This window comes from Drosophila virilis, chromosome 2 (assembly GCF_030788295.1).
Source record: "Drosophila virilis strain 15010-1051.87 chromosome 2, Dvir_AGI_RSII-ME, whole genome shotgun sequence".
Taxonomy (NCBI): Eukaryota; Metazoa; Arthropoda; class Insecta; order Diptera; family Drosophilidae; genus Drosophila; species Drosophila virilis.
Window position 1 is genome coordinate 17,311,989 of NC_091544.1, and position 20,408 is coordinate 17,332,396.

The 20,408-nt window shown below is 38.3% G+C and overlaps 1 protein-coding gene across 3 annotated transcripts in view; it reads right to left on the reverse strand.

The window, feature by feature from the left end:
* Nucleotides 1-15,816: 15,816 nt before the first annotated feature.
* Nucleotides 15,817-20,408, reverse strand: part of Dfd (homeotic protein deformed) — a 28,632-nt gene continuing 24,040 nt past the window's right edge. The window contains exons 1-2 of one of the 3 annotated variants that reach the window (XM_070206973.1): nucleotides 17,797-20,376; nucleotides 16,651-16,733 (exon numbers count right to left, since the gene is read on the reverse strand). In XM_070206973.1, the coding sequence (XP_070063074.1) occupies nucleotides 17,803-20,376 (2,574 nt within the window). In that variant the 3' untranslated portion in view covers nucleotides 16,651-16,733; nucleotides 17,797-17,802. Of the gene's footprint in view, nucleotides 16,734-17,286; nucleotides 17,722-17,796; nucleotides 20,377-20,408 lie in introns of those variants that run through there. The other 2 variants (XM_070206974.1, XM_032434429.2) reach the window with 2 other exon arrangements.

The window sequence follows — 20,408 nt, forward strand, 5'->3', positions numbered from 1 at the left end:
GTAAAGATTGGATTAAAAATAAAAATTAAGTGTAGTTATCTAGGAATCTTCACCTCATCATTTAAAGCAAGTCGAAAAAGTCTTCCAAATAGTTTCGAGTTTAGCAAGAGGTTGAGTTAAATGCTCATACAGAAACGAGTTGATTGCCTGACGAAGGTACCTTAGCAAAGGTCCTTTATAGGTCCTTTGTGGAAGTTAAAAAAGCGGCATTAAGGTGAGCAAGAAGGAGCTTTGTACATGGATAGAGCAGAATGGACGGACAAAGTTTAAAGTTGAAAAGCTAAATAAACGAATTTTATTTGAGATTAAAGTTCGCGTTGTCGAATGTGAATTCCCAAAGGAAATTCTCAAGGAAATTAATGCTAAGCCTTGTTAATCTGAGCTATGTTTTTGTGAGCGGGTCTGTATTTGTAACTTGTAAAACAGCAGAAAAACGATGGTTCGAGTTTTAATAACAGTGATTATAATAGAGAGTACGAATATTCTCGGCAAGCAGAAAACCTAATATCTTTGTTAAGTACCAAATTTCAAATGCCCTTCATCTTACGGTACCTCCGATTGGAGCACACTTTCTAAATTCGATGCCATTAATACCTTATCATGAGAACCTTTTACTTTTGAAAACCGCAATAAGCTTTGCCTCACACATGACAGTCATGACAGTCGTACCCATTTTTAATCAATTTTTTTAATTCAATATAAGATTAATGCTTTATAAATAAATGTGGCTCATTGACCAAGGCATTTTGTTTTATTTTCATAAAAAATCGAAAAAGTAAAGATATCTTTGATATCCTTGGAAACAGAATTGTGAGAATAGGGACTCGTATGTGCTGATGTACGGGCAGACAGACATATTCTTGACATATATGTATATCAATTAATATATATTGTTAAAAAAGAAATTGCATTCCTACTTTTCGATCGAGCATTCCTATGAATGCTTATATATAAGTTTATAGACCATTAAGGGTTAGAGATGTCTCCTTCTATGCTCTAACAATTTCAAGTCAAAATTGTAAGACTATCTATAGACGTAAGAAATAATAAAAGGTATAATTATATAAAAAATGATACACGTGCGTGAATTCCACATTCGAAACTATTTTACAGAGAATAGGATTAGGAAACCCTCTGAAATAAATTAAAAAGCATATGAATTTTCAACTGTTAATTCTATAGACATATGGCACATAAGCTCTAATTTCTACCGCATATACAAAATTTAACAGAATTATTAATTTGTGATGAGGTTTTTAGGTAGTTTGAGTATTTATCTGGCTCAACTTGGTGTGGAGAAAATCTCATTACGCACATTTGCGAGTGTCATAAATAAACAGAACTCTGCTGTAAATTACAGATTATAATGAAAACTAAAATGCAGCTGGGCGCAGCATGTGGCAAGGACACGTATATGGACACATGTGGAAACGGATGTGGATGCGGATGCGGATGCCGATGACGATGCTGATGCTGATGCGACTGGATGGCATACTAGCTGCACGGTTTAACAGAATGCCAATAGTTGGGTGTTGAGCACATAAATAACGAGTTCATTCTAATTTAATTGCACATTTGTGAATGCAATTTGTTGGCCCGAGTGCAAATAAGTATTATATTAATTATTATATTGTGGATTATATGCTTTAAAATTATGATTTGTGCTTAGAAACATTGTAGACATTTCAGAAAGCTGGCAGCCATTTCCTGAGCTGCGTTAAGGATGCACACAATTTTAATATTAAATGCGATACGAACGGACAAAGCCGGATGCCACGCAAAGGAAGGGTAGGGCTGACACAGGAAAAGGGATTGTGTGTGAGAGGGTTGGTCTGCGCGCTCAGCAGGACATCTGCTCGCTTGTCGCAATTTCGTTTGGCAATGGACAAAGTTCTGCGTCAAGTATTCGATGCGTTTTTGTTTTGGCCAAACAAAGTTCGCCTTGTTTTTCAAATTGTTATTTTACTTTCGAAATTTTCAGTGCTCCAGGCAGATACTGCCTGCAAAAACTTTGCCTTCTATTTATGACAGTTGCTGCTTCTCTTTTAACTGTGCTCAGCCACCGCAAGGTGCGTGGCATTTATATACTTATACCAGAAACCACGAACAGGCACCGCAAGCGTATCCAAAAACCCAAAACCTAAAACAGTTTTTCATGCCGACCACATGATTTGTGTGGCAGCGATATTGCAATTTTCGACATTGGCCAGATTATTTTGTTTTATGTCTTTAAACTAGCCCACAATAAGTGGTCTCGTACTGGGTGAAGTGGGGGTCAGTGAATAACAGAAACGCTCCCGTGACCTACCCTGTAGTTCCGGGCTTTTGTTTATAGTGCATTCAAATGCCATTCTCAATTATCAGAAGCTCGTCTCTACAGGTATCTCACAGGGTAGAAAGAAACAACTCAAAAAGCGAATTTGTTGAATTTTAAACAAGTGCTCAAAATAAAATATGAATTAATGAACCACAAAGCATCGTAATCTTTAAAATTTGTAAATTCTCAAATGCTTATTAAAGCATTTTGAGTTTAATTAATAATTTCATTCGAAGCTAGTTTTATTCGATGGTCTACGGAAGAAATAATTGTAGTTAAAAATGTTAAGACTTCTCTTGAGCATCCCTACCGATTCCCTTATGTCTACTTTCCTTACTTAGCAATCATCTTAAGGTTCTTCTGGAAGATGAATGTTTATTTTATAGATTGGTAAGAATGGAAAGAGAAATAGATAAACTAAAATATATTAAAATATTTTCCATGAGTGTAAGAAATATTCAATAAATAACACAAGAGACAATATTAGAACACCTTAATTTCGCAATAACATATTTTTATTACTTTACTTAATATGCATTAAAGCTCCATAACATAGTTGGATGAACTGTTAACAGTCCCCGAGTCACAACTTAACATTATTCTGCTAGCGCCTTAACATTCAGAGTGAGTTAAACGAAATTAATCCAGTTTTAATTACAGCTTCTGCAATGGCCGTATATCTTTGAGAATTAATTTAAAGTTTCCCAAAAAGAAGCACATAAATATTTATGCAATTTACTTGCATTTTATGCTTTTACGGTACTTCACTTTTCAGACAAAAGAGCAAAGAAAAAGAAAGAGTTTCAGAACAAAATATGTTTTCATCCAACTTGTCGCAGGTGACTTACCAACTACTTAGCACATAAAACATCAACTCAACTATGATGCAGACGGCACGAAGGGATGCAGAGAGGCGGCGGGAGCACGCACAGAAGCTGGAGCAGAAGCCAGGCCATGGCAATGCTGTCCAGGCGCCAACAATTGGCGGTGCCTTTTAACGTGTATTAATAATTCAGGCTCACGTAGAAGTTGGCGTCACTTAACGAACAGCTCCCAGCGAGGGCCAGAGCGAGAGGGGGCGGTGGGGAGGGTGGCGATGGCTGTGGTACTTGGCGCCAGGCGAAGTGAAGTGCAAGAAAACAACAACAACAACGCGTTGGAAAACAAACAACAATAGCTTAGAGGAAATCTGGAGAAAATCACAACAGGCAACAGCAACAGCAGCCAACTCACATAAACTGAGCTCAGGCCGAGTGCGAATCCTGGTCTGCCGTTGTCTGCCGGCGCGAATCGGCTGCCAGAGTCGGCAGAAGGAGGGGCACATTCTAGATGGGGCTGGAGCGGATTGTAAGGTATGCGAAACAAAAACTCGCTTGGCACGTTCCCATACATAAATAACGATTTGGAAGGCCGTTGGCTGTTGCTGCCAGAGGCCTGTTATGATGACGTTTACAAAATATATATATATATATATATATATATGTGTGTTTGTGTGTGCGTGTGTGTGTGAGTGTTTCGGTTTGTGTGTGCCTGACATTAAGTATACGCCGCATGCAGCAGAGCTGTTTGCTTTGCCTCCACTTATCTGCGCCCTGATAAAAAAACATGTAACTCAAATGGCAAATAGGATTCTAGAAAAATAAGTAAAATAAGTTAAAATACAAATCAAACCAATATTGGCATCTTCCGTTGGCATTTACGAGTTAGTATTCCACATTTGTTGCTGGCCAAACAGTTTATTATGGCAACACGTTTGGGAATTTACGATGTTGATCTGATTTGTGGCGCGCTCTAAATAATATGTAAATTTATCATAAAATGCCTAAAACGTGAAATTTATGGCCTAGTATTGATTATTGCTCACAATATATTTGAAATATTTGCCATTACACTAAGTTTACAACGTGCATTCGGGTGCGAATCGCTGCAGTAAGATGCATATTTAATAACTAATTTGTAACTAGATTCAAAATTTAATATTAAAATCAGTAATATTATGGATTAAAATAAAAATTAACTGCATAGTCTGCATAATACATATTCATTTTTTATTGGACACAGATTTATTTATTTATTTCTATTCAAACCAAAAACCTAATACAGATTACAAATATTTTGTTTATGATATATATAAATAAGTTTGTAACTGAAATTAAAATTTGATACTTAAGCTTATAACATTAATAATAAAAATGAAATTAATAATACTATTTTATTAAGTTATAAAAATAAAAATAATGGGAATAATAATTATAATTATAATAATATTCATAACAATAATAATAATCTTAATAAATTTATATATATATAAATAAATAGAGAGAATGTAAATATAACTTCGCTACATCGAAGATGTAATACCCTTGTAGACAATTCCCCTTCGCAGATATGTGAGAATAGTGCCGTCTGAAAATGCCGAGTTTGTTGAAAATAAATTTGAAGACTGAATATTTTGCCATAATAGATACTACTATAGCAACGATTTTCCTAGAGCAGCTATATGATATAGTAGTCCATTGTTGATACGATTACGCAAAGTGGGAGCAACACGAAACTAATAATGCCGAATTTGGTTACAAAGAGTTGGATAAACAAAGAAACTTTTGTACCGATTTTTCCTATGGCAGCTATATGCTGTAGTGGTCCGACACAGCCGGTTCCGACACATGTACTTGGTGCAATAGAAAGAAAGTAGAAAGTTTCAAGCCGATAGCTTTAAGACTGAGAGACTAGTTTGCATGGAAACAGACAGGCAGACGGGCAGACAGCCGCACAGTTGGACAGCCGGACAGACAGACAACTATTTACCACCTGGCTGTTGATGCTGATCTAGAATATATATACTTTATGCATAACACATGTCATGAAAAACAAGGGTATAAATCTGAAATAGGAAAAATTCTAAAAATATGTTATACAAATTAGAGCTGATATAAATAAAAATAAATAATAGCCAAGAACTAGAATCTTTTATTGTGAGTTAAGTAATTGTATGCATCTTAATTTAGTTATTGGATTAAATAAAAATTGCTGTAACCATATGAAAAAATATATATAAGAAATTGTAATGTAACCGAGTATTTTTAACATAGATCCTTTTCTTCATCTGGAAAATAGCTGCTCAGCACATGCTCGTCTCGAACTCCATAAGCTGAATTGGTAGCATAAAGTATTTGATTCGATTTTTAATAATATCCTCCAATATTTCTTGATCAATTTGATGGCGAGGCAAAGTGCAAATTGAGTTTGATTTTGGCTTGGCTCGATTCAAGTTACGTGAACTTCTTCGCAGTCTGAATGCAGGGATAAAAAATTGGCGCACGTTTTATCAAACGATGCCGAACTAAACTTTTTATGGCAGCTGTCGTCATTGGGGAGCTCGAGATTGAGTAGGAACGTTGCGGGTGGGGAGGCAAGGAGTAGGGGCTCGTTGGTTGGGGGGGCTAGCATTTCTCCGGCCACGGACCTAAAATGAAGGAATGCGATTTATTTTCGCATTGACAATCGTTTGATTTTGGTCGTGCGCGTTTTTCCACTGCTGATTTGATGGTGGGGCAAGCAGGCTGCGGCTCAATGGCACAGTGGGACTGTGGGGCGGGGTTTGCAACATATATGGAAGGGTGGGCAGCGTGGGGAGGGTTGGGTTTTTTCGTGCTTGTCGCTTTCATTGAGCTGGCAATTTCTTTGCCATTTGAATTGCTGTTGCTTGTCGTCGCTTGTGTGTTGACTGCTGCAGTGGCCGTGGCCTTTGTTTTACTTCCATTCGCAGCTTCACTGTTTTCTATTTTTATTTGGCAAAGGGACAACCGGCTCTGGCGAGGATGCCAGCAGCAGCAGCAGCAGCACAGTTCCTGTTGTCTGTTTTCTGTTTTCTTTTTCCGCTCGCTCGTAAAATGATTCGCACACATAATTGCTTTTGTTGTGCGTTCCCCCACACTGGCACGCCCATACGCCCATGCGCCCATACGCCACATTCCTTAGGAACCGCCTGCCTCCTGCTGTCCGCGCGTTGAAATCATTCGTCAGGATTTATGCGAATGAGCGACAGTTTTTGCCATTCGTTTGCAACGACGCCGCCAACAACAGGGACAACAGCAAGGAGGTGGGGCCAAGTGGAGCAATAGTAGCTGGAGGACACAAGCCGGCGGCGGGACGAGCGGATGTGGCGAAACATAAGCGATGAATGATGGTGTATCCGTATCTTGCCACTAAAGTATCTTTGTATCTGCAACGGCAACGGCAATGGCAACAGCGGCAACAATTGCTGAATATATTTTACGCGTTTAGTTGCGCTGCTCCATATCCTTTTATCTTCCCTCCCTCTCTCACTGCCTTTCTCTCTCTTTCTCTCTCGTTCTCTCTCTCTCGTGCCAAGTCCTTGTCCCCTGGCACATTTTATTAATTCGTTTTATTTTACTTCGCGTGACAAGTTGACATAAATGGACAAATTGAGCTTTTAAATTTGTTGCACGCTGTCGTAGCGGCTCCAGGAGCAACTACAGCAGCAGCACCAACGGCCGCAGGACCAACAGGACGATAACGATAACAGGCAAACAGCAGCAAATACAAATTGTTTTCCAAACAAAATTGATTGCCCACTGTGCAGCACATCAGTCGAATAATATTTATTGGATTTACATAAACTGAATGCCGCATCTATTTGTGTCTCTATACCCGCAGCAGAAGCGCCCCCTCTGCGACCCGTCGCCTCTTAATTGCTGGGGTCAGTTCCGGTGGCTGAATATGTCACATGTCCTTAAACCAAAATCAGCGCGAAAATAGGTAAATCATTTCCAACAAATTGAATTCGCAATGAATTATTGATATTATAATTGTGCCGCAAGGGCACAGGGAATTGTTTTATTATTATTAAGTATTACTATTATTATTAAGAATTATTATTATTAAGTATATTAATTATCTTCGTTACAGCTTTTTCTTTTCAATAACCTCTCAGCTTTACTTGAGTGAGCATCGTAGGTAAGATCCTGAGCTCTCTTTTTCAGTTGATTTTTTAACTACAATTTTTTGTTAAATATTGCATCTACACACAAAGTTCTTCAAAACATTTAATAATTGTCAATGCATGACAGATTTTAAATAAGTATAAAAGTATTTAAATGAATTTAAATAAATTCAATCTTTTGTATTAACATAAGTCATCATCTATAAAGCAATCACTTTTTTTTCTGACATATATAAAATATGGCATTGGCATAACATTCAAATATCAAATACTGTTGGCTCTTGCTGTTGATAAAATTGTTTTGTGTTCTTGAATAGGTAACTTAGGGTCAATCGATTGCCTAAGCCATGTCCTATATAATAATGTCATCCATTAAATACTATATGCTCACTATGGAAAAGGAGAGAACAGACTGAACCTAATTCTCACTTCTTTTGCACTTAATCTTTATCCAAGGAAAAGCATTTCTGTTATTGTTGGCAGCACAGGGCCACATAACGTATAGCGCCGTTTAATTAATTTAAATAAAGGTAGTTAATTTTCATCTCAGTAAAACATTTCTGTTAACTTAGCAATGACACCAACCACGAGGTGAGATTTTCAACTAAGCACACTATTGCCATCCCTACTTCAGAGAGGGACAACAGCTGCTGCACTTGATTTTCAGACTCAAACCATTTGTGGAACTTGAACAGCTTGCCGCTTGCCGGCAGATGGCGCACCTCTCTGGAACTTGAAGGTTTTTGGATACTTGAATAAGCGAAGAAAGTTAATTTAGTAATCTCTGTATACCCTATACAGACAAAGGAAGTTAGGGCAATATTTCCTGCATACCCTGTACTGATAGATATGTATAAATAAAGGTATATGGCAAGTGTGGAAGCCTTAAGCCTTAAATGCAATTATGTTATTTTTATCCCCAAAAAGTTGCATAACGTTCGAATAACCGAGAAACATGGTACACAAGGTACACAAGACGCAACAAGAAATGCAGATTCTTTAAATTTCATAAATTCTCATTTATTTTAATTCCTTACTTGCGGCCCAATTCAAAGTTGTACGATGGACTTGGAGTTGCCAGCAGCAAAAAGCAAACGTATAGATTCATATTGTGCGATTCTTCAGGTTGTAGAGCTTGCGCGGCAACATATAAATATTTATAGCAAAATCCGAATAGGCGCTTCTAAATGTCCAGTTTAACATTGTCACACTTCATGCATTCCGAATTCTTTTTCAAATCCATTACTTACTATTTATATAACAATCAAGTGTCATTTGGTAATGGGTTTTAATATACTTAACATACAAGGTCTTATAACATTTGAAAGATTGCTTAATGATTCCTTTCTCTTTATATGTATAAGAAAATGTCTGCCCTTACTGACAACCGTAAGGGCTGAAATTGCTACTGAATCTTTCTTTTGGATCGAAAGTGGGCTTTTGGAAAATAAAACTCGGAACTGGGGTAAAAAGTTGCGTAGAGTACGAAAAGCATCAAAATCAGCGCAGTTTTATAATTGTGCTTTGTCAATACGAATCCATGGGTCTATGTAGCTTTTTTTTTTTGGTGTCGGACTATCGAGCGAGAGGTCGCCGGTTCAAGTTTAGCAGCGATTCTCAATTTTTATATTACAAAGCGAAATGCAAAATAATTAGGCAAACTATTTGTGTAGCACCTGCATTTCAATATTATTCATTCGACCCGAGCAAATACGGTTTCTTTCTTCTGTGTAAGTAAAATATAAGAAGGAGAAAATGGTGCCCGGTCGTTTAATTTAACAGACATATATACTAAATGAATTCGGTAAATCATATAAGCACGGGTTGCTTTAGACCGGAAATTATAGTCCCTAGCTTATTACACAGATTTCAAATATCCCAGAGAAAAGAGTTTACAAATAACAATTTATTGCAGTATCGAATGATATTGTGCTACAAATATATTCAAGAAGAACGTTACTCAGACACGCATTCACCACAATTCATTCAAGGCGAGGCATTTGTCCAACAAGATAAAAGAAAAGGAAAGCAAGAAAATAAGCATCTTTTGCTTCTCTTGTTGGTTTTCTATTTTCTCTGTACTATTTTTTTTTTTTTTTTTTTTGTGTCTTGTTATTTTGAGGCACGTCAACGAAATAATCAACAAAAGGACATGGCATAAAAAACGGAGGACTAAGGACTAAGCGAGCGGCAGAAATGACATTGACGGCTATGTGAACAGAATAAAATTTCATCAAAATGCGACTGTCAGATACAGAGACACACGCACACACACACACACACACACACACACACACACACACACACACTGCCTTGAAGCGGTTGAAATGGGGGAATATTGCAAATGGACGAAATTGCTACTTTCATCTTGGTCCTTTGCACGCATGGAGAACTTTCACTGCTGGTGGTGCGGGTTTGCGACTGGATGGGGTGGCTCAGAACGCAAGAGAGGGTGAGCGAGAGGGGGAGAGAAACACGCAGAGAGAGGGTGAGCTTAAGCATGAGAAACTGAAGCCCGGCACAAGGCACACACTCACATCATATATGGGGATTTGCGGGCTCTTCAGCCCGGGCATGTCAAGAGCTGTCAGCCAAAGAACAAAGCACTCAGTAGCGCCAGGCGGGCAGGCGAGCAGGCGGCCATGATGCGTAGCTGGCGTAGGAGGGGCGCGGCTAGCGGTGGCAGCTTGAAACTCATGAGTTCACCTTGCCGCAGCTATCGACCCTCTGCCGCGTAGGTGTTGAAGGCCGTTCCACTTGCTCGCAATTGTAAAAATTGTGTAAATAGCCAGCCCTTGGCTTGATCTGTCCCGCACCGCCAGCCCGCCTGTATGCGGCACTGGGAAGCGGCGTCTCGGACTGCTCTCTGGCGCAGCGGGCAGCGGGCAGCTCGGCGGCTGTGCCAAAATCGCAGAAAAAAAAAACAGAAAAAAACGCAGCCAACACGAATACAAAACTAAATAAAATTCGAAACGAAATGTCTGCATTGTGCACTTTGATTAATGGTCGAATGTCAATTACCGCATATACTGCTCCTTACTCACACACACACACACACACACACACACACACACACACACACACACACACACACACACACACACACACACACACACACACACACACACACACACACACGCTATTCCCGTGGCGAACTCGCAGCAAATGCGAAGCTGCAGTCGGCACTGTTAATGGCGATTCCATTGCAGCTCGCGAACTGGCATCGAGCTGAAATTGCGACAATATTGAAAGAAAATGCAATTCTTCTTTGTGCGTTAGTTATCAATGAAAAGCAAGAAAGCTAGCAATGAAAAATTCCTTTCATTCGATAGTGGGCAACTGAAAAGTGGCTCTGAAAAACCTTTTAAAAGAAATCTTTAAATTTACCAACAACTCGAAACAGAAACAGAAACAATTTTAAATAAAAAGCAATTTGAAGAGAACATCCTTAATATAAGATATTCTTGAGCTATTATAGATAATTGCACACACGATTTAAAAATCCGTAAAATAGCAAACTGTTTTCTAATTTGGTCAAGATATCTCAATTCACATTTACTCAATACTTTCTGTGCTTCACGCTTTTAAATCCGCTGCGCTGCACTAAGAAATCATATAATCATATAAATATCGTCCTCCTACGCGATTCTCATATAATCGCGTAGCATATACTGGGTTTCAAGCTATGATTATAAGGTTCACATTAACAAGCCGTGTTAAGTTTTATTTAAATTTACACTGTGTCTCTCTTTTAAATGTAGATTCTGGAAATACATATGTATAAATATAACTCTTATTTTATCCACTTTCTTTCTAAGTAATTATTGTGCTCGTCTATATATAAATTTCTGTCTCCCTCCTAGAAGTTGATGGCAATAAAAGAATCGATCGTTCTTTTGGCTATTTATATAAATATACGCCAAATAAATTCAGACCTGGGCGCGAGTTATCTTCTAGTAACTTAAAATCTAAGAAGTATGTTGGCAATAATATTTAATTGTTTTTCAAACATGTTTCGAAATCAATTATTCAAATTAATCTTAACAAGAGAATCACCTGCGGCTGGGCCAAAAGATTTCTGACTTTTCACACTTCACTTGGATTTTCAGACACTTGAGAAGCACAAATGGAGGTAGGCGCATAAAAAAATTTAACAGCCATTTGTTTAAATGCTATTTAATAGACAAAAATCACCGCTGCCATCCATCCGTCAGTCGGCTCAGCCAACCATGAAGCCATCCTTCAAAGCATCCATGCCTCATTCCCTTCTATAACATGGGGTAACAGCATGCATTCGCCTGACCAAACATATAATACATCGGTTAATGGTTACAAATTAGGCTGATCGGCCGCACGCACGCACACACACGCACACACACACACATATGTATAGGGAGGTGAGGCAGGAGCAGGACAGGAGGAAACCGAGTAAATAAATGGCCAACCGCAGCCGCGTCTCACTTGCTCTTCAGGCTCAACACTGGCCAAAAGTGACGCCAAGACTAAACTGCCAATTTAATAAATGGCCGCACATTAATTAAACTAACACACACACGCACATACTGGTGAACTTGGGACTGGGAAGGGCTTGTCGCTGCTCTTCGAGTGGCTGTGAGTGATGAGCCTTGATTGATTTCTGAGGCCACACTTGAGAGTGCGCATTGTTGCCACAATTGTTGGTGGGCAAATGCAGCTCGGAGCTGGACAGGGATCGCAGAATGCCATTGGCCTTGGCTGCACTTTGATTTGTGCCGTGGCTTGAGTAAATTTGTTTCCAATTCAGGCCTAATGAGAATTAATTGCCTACATGTATTTTGACAAACAGCAGACTCTTATGTTTGCCATAAATATCGCCAGCTAATTAGCAGGTAAGCGCAGCTCAATGCACTTCCCGGAAAAACTGGGCCGGCAAAACGGTAGCCAAACGGTGCCAGAAGTGCATCAGAAAAGTCAAACGGAATTAAACGTGGCCTGGAGAAAGGATTAAAAGAAAAGTCGGCGGGCGGTGTGCGGCGTGCGGCGCTCAGCAGGAGCCAATCTTTCGACTTCGACTTTGACTTCAGCTTAATCCCCTCAGCTTCATCCTTTGCTGGTGCCGCCGCCGCCGTCGTTTCAGTCAGACGCGTGGGTGTGCGAGGTGGGCGTGTCGCTGTGTCTATGCCGAATGTATGCAAAGTAGCGCTTGCAACCGGAGGAACCTATGAAACCTATGAAATTAGCAACAGAAGACGTGGTTAATTGTTTTCTGTCGAGCGTACAAAAGGGTTGACTGCAATCCTGACTCTGTGGGCTGAGCCATGTCCGGTGACTTCTGTGGGGATTAGCCGGGATGAAAGAGGATGAGACGGGATTAAAGCACTGCCTTTATGCATGCCGAACGCCGACATCGAACAAGGCGGTTACCGACTGCGTCTCAGTCGGCTAAAATACTTCACACAGTCAAAAGTCAATTCAAAGATTTTGAATAGAAGAAATTTAGAAGCACATTGCAAGAGGTACATTTTGTAAGGAATTCCCAAAAAAAAAAAAATAAATAAAATAAAATCAACTTGTATTTTTCAGTATGGTTCAATGAAAGGTATATAGCTTTTAGAAATAAACCCAGCGAAAATACCAAATTATAATTTCAATTTTTATGAACAATACAAACTTTAAAATTACTACCATTTTTAAATTATTTATTAATGAAACTGTTTTTGCGTTTAGTTTCCTAACTATTTCATACGGCCGACTTCCCTACAGTTATGTGCGCAACAAATAATATTGTTGTATAAAAAATTCCCAATATTTCTAAAGATTTTGAAAAAAAAATTATTCTTGTAGAAGAAAGTCAGATTCCCTCGATGTCTTGACTTAAGAATATTTAGACTTACGTTTGTAAGGGCCTGTTAGGGCATATCGGGAATATTTCAGACTGGGGCCTCTAGCTCCAAAAAACTTCATCTATACGAACGGTCAATCAGAAGGACTTGCAAAGATCTTAAGTTTTCTAGAAAGAGTGTAAGCAAATTTATGCGTGTTTGTCAAGGGGGCAGAACACCGTGAAATTCATTTGATGGATTGTTTATAAAACAACCATAATCTATCTTTATTGCTCTTTATTAAACTGATTTTATAGATTGCTTTACATATATTTGCACTAAATCATTATACCAATTTTACCCATTTTCAATGGTCACAGGGTATAAAAAGGAGATTTAGAGCACTTAAAATAACAGATGATAAAAACAGTAACACGTATAATGATATTATTGTAGTCCACTTGCAACCCAGGTACAAATGAAAGTTAAATTGTAAAGGGCTGAACTCACGGCATCCCACTTTGGGAAACTGCAAGCAACTTTAACATCAACATATTAGAGCGCTTTCTAGCCAAGACTCTAGGACACATCTTCGAAACTGCCTACCTTGAATCACCTTCAGTTCCCTACCCAACACCTGAGGCCATCAAACACCTTCCATTGCTGTAAACATTTGAGGTTTATTAAAGGCCTAGTATCTGAATGTCAAATGAATATCCTAATATATTAAAATAAAAAATAAAACAAAATGTTCAAAATATATAATAATTAATGGTTATCCTTTTTTGTTATATAATTTACATATTCACCCGCAGAGTGGGAATTTTAAGCACAATCTTGCAAACAATGTTTTACACAATTTGGAAAGGCTGTCAATGTTGTTAACTGGTTCTGGATGGATCCTGACACAAACAGTCGAAAGGTAGTGACAAGCGGAGCTACCGTTGCCACTAATTGGGGTGAGGTGTGCCCCGTCTCACCCTTTCTCTCTCTCTCTTTCTCTCCCTGACTGCTAAGTTATTTCCTTAACACGTGCTGCTGCACTCGTAAGCATTTCGAGCTGCTAATTTCGACCCTTGTGGTCGGTCCGCGTTCCTCAACAGCACGTTCCGGTGCGCAGTCGGAGCCGTAAGTAGGTCTTAATCCTTTTTTTATCGCGTTGGGCGAGTGCGCACAATTTCCAGTTGCTCGAGCAGGGGCGAATGCGGCGCAGGACTGGACTCGATTGGAACTGTTGGCTAAGAGCCGAATGCGCGTAGATCATTTCGCAATGATAAATTAAGCGCTAAGAGTATTTTCATGTTCCTGCAAGACAATCTGACTGTCAGGCAAAGGAGATTGATTGTGGCGAGCTTCTGCCCGTGCCTGTGCCTGGGCCAGCTCCAGCTCGAGCTTGTCGCACATGTGCTGCTTACCTTTTGGGCTTTTTGGACACACTGTCAACGCGATGTCTGCCTGACTGAGCAGCGACAATTTGCAATAGGAGCCCAGCTCCGTTTCAGGGAAGTTGCGCATGACGCAGACGTGAAGCTGGCTAAGACCAGTTTATGACACTCTTTCGCTCGCGCTCTCTCGGGGATCGAGTTGGTGGCTGGCTGGGCTGCCACTTTGAAAGATGATGCCTTGTTTAACATATTTCCAGAAGCCAACAGGTGCCAATGGGCTGTGATCAATCATTGCGAATCGATGTTTAATTAAGAACTCTTGTTAGCATTTGCCAACTATCGCTGCCAGCGCATCTCGCGCCTCATTGAGCCTGAGCCCCAGCTCGTCGCCGCGTCGTCCGCGTCCCCCTGCCATTCCACGTGAGCGACGCTGATTGCCAACAAAGGCTTGTTGAATTCTTCGGGGCAGCGCAACAAAGGCCGCCCGCAGGATGGTCCCGTCTGGCAGCCCCACATGCCCAGCAGCGCGGGGCCATGATGTTTAAATTTGTCCTAATTAGATGACAATGAACGATGAATCAGCGTTAAATACGAGTCTGCAGCTCGCATCCTGTGTTGAATATTTCTTAAAGCTATTTTGGCTGAAACTTTTTAGAATATTCTCAAAGAAAAACCTTTTTATTTCTATCTATTTGAGAACTAATATATGGTTAATTGGAGGAACCTCGAGTCGGTAAGATAAAGCATTAAGTTGTCAACATATGAATGAAATAAATACTCTGTTTAATAGACTTTTTTCAATGTATAGCTTTAAGCATTAACATTTAAACACATTCGAATGCCATATCTGTGCCCTGAAATTTGTATACAGATTGGACAAAAATTACCCGAGTTATTCAAGATCACATTTCCCATAGAGTGGGGCCGAAGCAGAAAGAGGCACAGTGTAGAAGAAAATTCGAATGCTTATGGGCTACTTATTAGTCGAGCACGTCTGATCATATAACTCTGTTTTAGCTAAATTGTGATCTCGTGTTTACGAAATTTCAATATCCGGATGTCGATGTCTAAATGAATTTGGTCACACTTCACGCCAGTGTAAACCAAAACTTATTATTGTATTATATAATAATTTATTTAATTTCATTAAAAAAAAGTACTTAGTACTTAGTAAACTTTTTATTGATGCAAGATCCCTATGTGTAAGGGGTCTCATCTGGCTTTAACTAAAAATGACTACAATTTATATGAAATTGTATTCTTTTCACTTTTTATTATTTTTTACGGGCTACTTTAAGTTACATTGAAAAAAAAACAAACATACAATTGTACAACCCATTTGTAAACTCCAAGTAAAATTTGTTCGGTTTATTTGGTTTTTATATTGTCTAGGTATATTTATGTACTTATAAATGTTTGTTTGTTGTTGTATCCATAAAATATACGCACGAACTTACATATATCTACGCACAACAGATGCAACTAGTTAGATACAATAATAATAATGATAATAATAATAATAATAATTATACATTTAATCATACATTTCTTTAAACTATTATTCCACTTACAACTATGACAAATTGGGCTTCTGCTTACAAATAATTTGCTATGCTTTATACAAAACGTACCTCTAATTAAGTAGCACTAATTTACAATGTTCTCCTTTTATATTAAGGTAGAATGGGGAGGAGGACGTTACATAAGCCTAAGTTGTTGCCCAGTGGTCGTTGGTTTTGGGCTTAACTAAGTAATATTTTTCACTGTATACTCCGAATTTGCCCGGTGACCTTGTGGTATCGCCGGGTGTATAAAAAAGGGGGATTTCGCTACGATTGAGACTTAAGACTTAGGAAGTGGGTGCCGGAAAGTATTGCGGGGCTAACTGAAGGACTCATTGTACATGGTTGAGCTGGGGGCGTGTGTGGGTTCTCCTAAAGCGCCGTCAGATCATAATCCTGTTTGATGTGCTGCTGCAGATTGGTCATGAGATCGGATTGCTGTTGTTGTTGTTGTTGATGATGGTGCAGACCCGAGTGCATTTGATTGTTGTTGAGGTTGCTGCTGTTGTTGTTATTGTTATTATTATTGTTGTTGTTGCTGAGATGCACCTGATGCTGCTGAGATCCAGCGTAGGCATTGCCATTGCTCGCATTACCACATGACGTTAGATTCGCCGCCTCCGTGGCGGCGGGAATATACGGCGGATTGCCCAATGAGGAGCTGACATCGCCAATGCTCTCTAGGCTATCGGAGCGTATGCACTACAATCGAAAAGAGAAATTAGAAATTGATCAATAATATCCAATGACAAAGAGGTCGTTAAAAGCTAAGGGTCAGTGTTAGATAATAGATATATATTAAAAAATAAACCAAAACTTAAATAAATTAAGCAATCGGTCATTTAGTAACACTTTTTTTTTTAATTCCTCAATTAGGCCTCGCAATTAGTTTAGTTTGTAGATACGAAATATTTTATACCCTTTAGGGTAGATTTACACACATTTGGATGCCATAAATATTTCATGAAAATTTCATATTCAAGAAAGGAAGACGGAAATTCGAATGCTTGTCACTGCAGGGTACTTCTTAGTAGAGCCCTCCCGTTCGGAGCACTTTAAATCACTTGAACTTCGACCCGATATAAACCTAATTGAATAAAATTAAAGTCTTTTGCAAAACGTGACAAAACTTTATTTACATTTTCCTTTAATGGATTTGATTTTTGCCTATAATTAGTGGAGGGCCTGCAATTACATGAAGTGCGATGAGCGGTATGAAGAGTTTCATCTTGTGGATTGTTAGAAGGCATATGACTTAAGAGAATCGCTTTTAATACGAAATTTCAATATACGGATGTCGATGTCTAAACGAATTTGGTTACACTTCACGCCTGTCGCAAGCTTATTTAAATCTATTTAGTTTGTATAATATCCAATTATTTTTTTATATTTTGTTATTGTAAGTTTACTATGGTTTTTTTTTTTTAATTGCCTGGTTCATTCTATAACCCCTTTCCGTGTAAAGATGTAAAGAGAAATCTTGTTAAAAGTCATATTCAGTATCTTGGTTATATTACTATTATTTAAATATTATATTTTCCTGATGGCTCTGGCGACCTTTCCATATTTCAATATTTATTTGTTGGCTGGCTCGAGGTCCGTGTTTGTTAAAACAAACAATGAAAAACAATTTTATTCAATTCTCTTCCGATATATTTCGGTTGCACATCGGCAAACCGTCTTCAGGGCACTAACACCAAGATACAAAAAACAATTAACAATTATAATACAATAAATTAAACATTATTTCGAACATTTTACATACATTATTTTACACGTCTGCGCTTTTTGACGTGGAGATTGTTACTGAGGTTGTTTGACTGTTTAAGAGGTGTCTGTACAAGTGAGCGCAATTTTCTGTGTCTGTCTTGTAGTTTAGTCGTTTGTAGGTTGGTGTGTTAATTATGTGTAGCATTTCCAATGTGTGTCGCTTGTTATAGTGTTGTTCTTGTTGTAAGATTGTTGTTTCATCAAAATTTGGTGTGTGGTTGCTTCTTATACAATGGGTCATAAGTGCTGTTTTCTGTATATTATTTTGATGTCTTAGTTTGAAGTCCGATTTATGTTGACTAATCCTTGTTTTTAGCTTCGATTTTGTTGTACCTATGTAGACACTATTGCACTTGTTGTTGTTATCCCCGCCACATGGTATTTGGTAAACGACGTTGCTTTTTTCGATCATCGGGATTTTCGACTTTATCTTGTTGAAGAATTTTTGTAATGTATTCGTCGGTTTGTGTGCTACTTTTATATCTTGTTTGTTATAACAGTCTGAGTTTGTGAGGCGTTCTGATAGTCGTGGTACATATATTAGTGATTTGTATATTTTAGCAGGTTCTGTTGGCTTTTTTCTTTCGATTTGTCGTCTTTTTAATAATGTTTTGATTATATTTGGGGGGAAGTCATTTTTGGTCAAAAGTTCTTTGATTTCATGTTCAATTTCTTTGTGGTATATTGTGTCCGATATTTTCATCATTCTATTCATACAGCCTAGTGCTGTATTGATTATCATACTCTTTGGGTGGTTTGAATTGAAGTTGAGTATTCGTCCGGAGGCTATGGGTTTCCTATACCACTTTATTTTGAGTGTGTTGTCCATTCTGCTTACAATAGAGTCTAAAAATGGTAATTTCCCGTCCTTTTCTAATTCCATTGTAAATTTTATCTGTTTGTGGAAGGAATTCAATTCTTTTAGAATATTTTCCACGTCTATTTTGTTCGTTATGGCAAAAAGGTCATCTACATATTTGGTCAAGAGTCTTGGTTTTATTTTTAATTTATCTGTAATCTTGTCCAACAGTTCCTCCATTAATATATCTGCGATTACTGGGGAAGCCGGTGATCCCATTGGCATTCCCTTAAGTTGTGTGTATATTTTGTCTTCGTATTTGAAATATCTGTTTTCCTGTATGCAAAATCTAACTATGTCCATAAATAGTTGTTTCGGTATATTCGTGTGCTCTTCTAATTTGGTCCATTTTTGTCTTATTGTGTCAAGTGCTAATTCTATTGGTATGCTGGGAAATAAGGATACTACGTCAAAAGATACTAATGTTTCCTCTTCTCTAATCTGGGAGTTGTTGACTCTGTCTTTAAAATCTACCGCGTTCTTGATGTTGTACCTAGAGTCCATTGTCAGATTTTTTAATATTTGTATTATATATTTGCACAGCCCGTAAGATGGAGATCCTATGGAAGAACATATTGGTCTCAGTGGAGTTCCTTCCTTGTGTATTTTTGGTAGTCCATATATCCTCGGAGGTACCGCTGTTGTTGTAGTCATCTTATTTCTTTCGTCCTTTGAAATAAGACCCATCTTGAATAATTGTGCTACGAAGGTGTTATTCTTTGTCTGTAGTCTTGATGTCGGATCTAGTCTCAATGTTCTATACGCGCATAAGTCGTCTAAAATATTTGTCATTTTATTTTTATATTCATCCTCATCCATTGCTACGGTTTTGTTGCCCTTATCCGACGATAGAATTTTAATATTTATATTTTCTTTCAGTAATTTTCGTGTCTGTTCCACTGTGTCCAGTATTGCTCGATCCCTACTGTTTTGGTTGTTCTTGGTTTTATGCTCTTTGACTAACAAAGAGAATTTTGTGCGCGCCGACTCTTGTGTTTCCTTTTCTTTTATTGTTTGCACTAGCTCCTCACCGTCTGCGATGTATTTCAAGAGAGGAAAATCTCTCTTGCTGATTGGGAGAGCGAACTTCGGCCCTTTTGCGAGTAACGCTACGACGTTTGGCGGGAATTCTATTTTTGTTTTGTTTACAAACCACTCTCTTTGCGTGTTGTTATCCGCTAAGGCTAGGTTCCGTTGATCTCGTAACTTATCGTGTTTCGTTTCTTGTCTTTTCTTGAGTGTTGTTGTTATTTTGTTTTCTATATTTCTCTCGCTCTCAAAAAACGCTTTTGCGTCATCTGTGGTCATCAGTTGTTCTATGTTTGTTTTTGCTTTTTCCATATGTTTTGTTTGTTCTTGTAATAGGTTGTGTTTGTGTTTTATAAGTAAGTTTAATATTTTGGTATGGTAAAAATGTGTGTGTCTAGTCAATGTTCTTGTTATGTCAGGGTGGGTTTTATTGTCAGTGGTCAGTATGGTCAAATGCTGTGTCAAGTTTTTGATGAAGTTAGGTATTAAATTTGATTTTCTACATTTTAACAAAAATTTTAAACTAGATTTAAGTTTAGTTAATTTTACCAGTGTTAGTTGGAATTTATTAATTGTTCTTTTCGAATCCTTGTATTTAGTTTTTATTTTTGCGTAGCTCATGTTGGTTGCTGTGCATACGGCGTGCCTTCCGTTGATATTTATTGATGGCTCTGGCGACCTTTCCATATTTCAATATTTATTTGTTGGCTGGCTCGAGG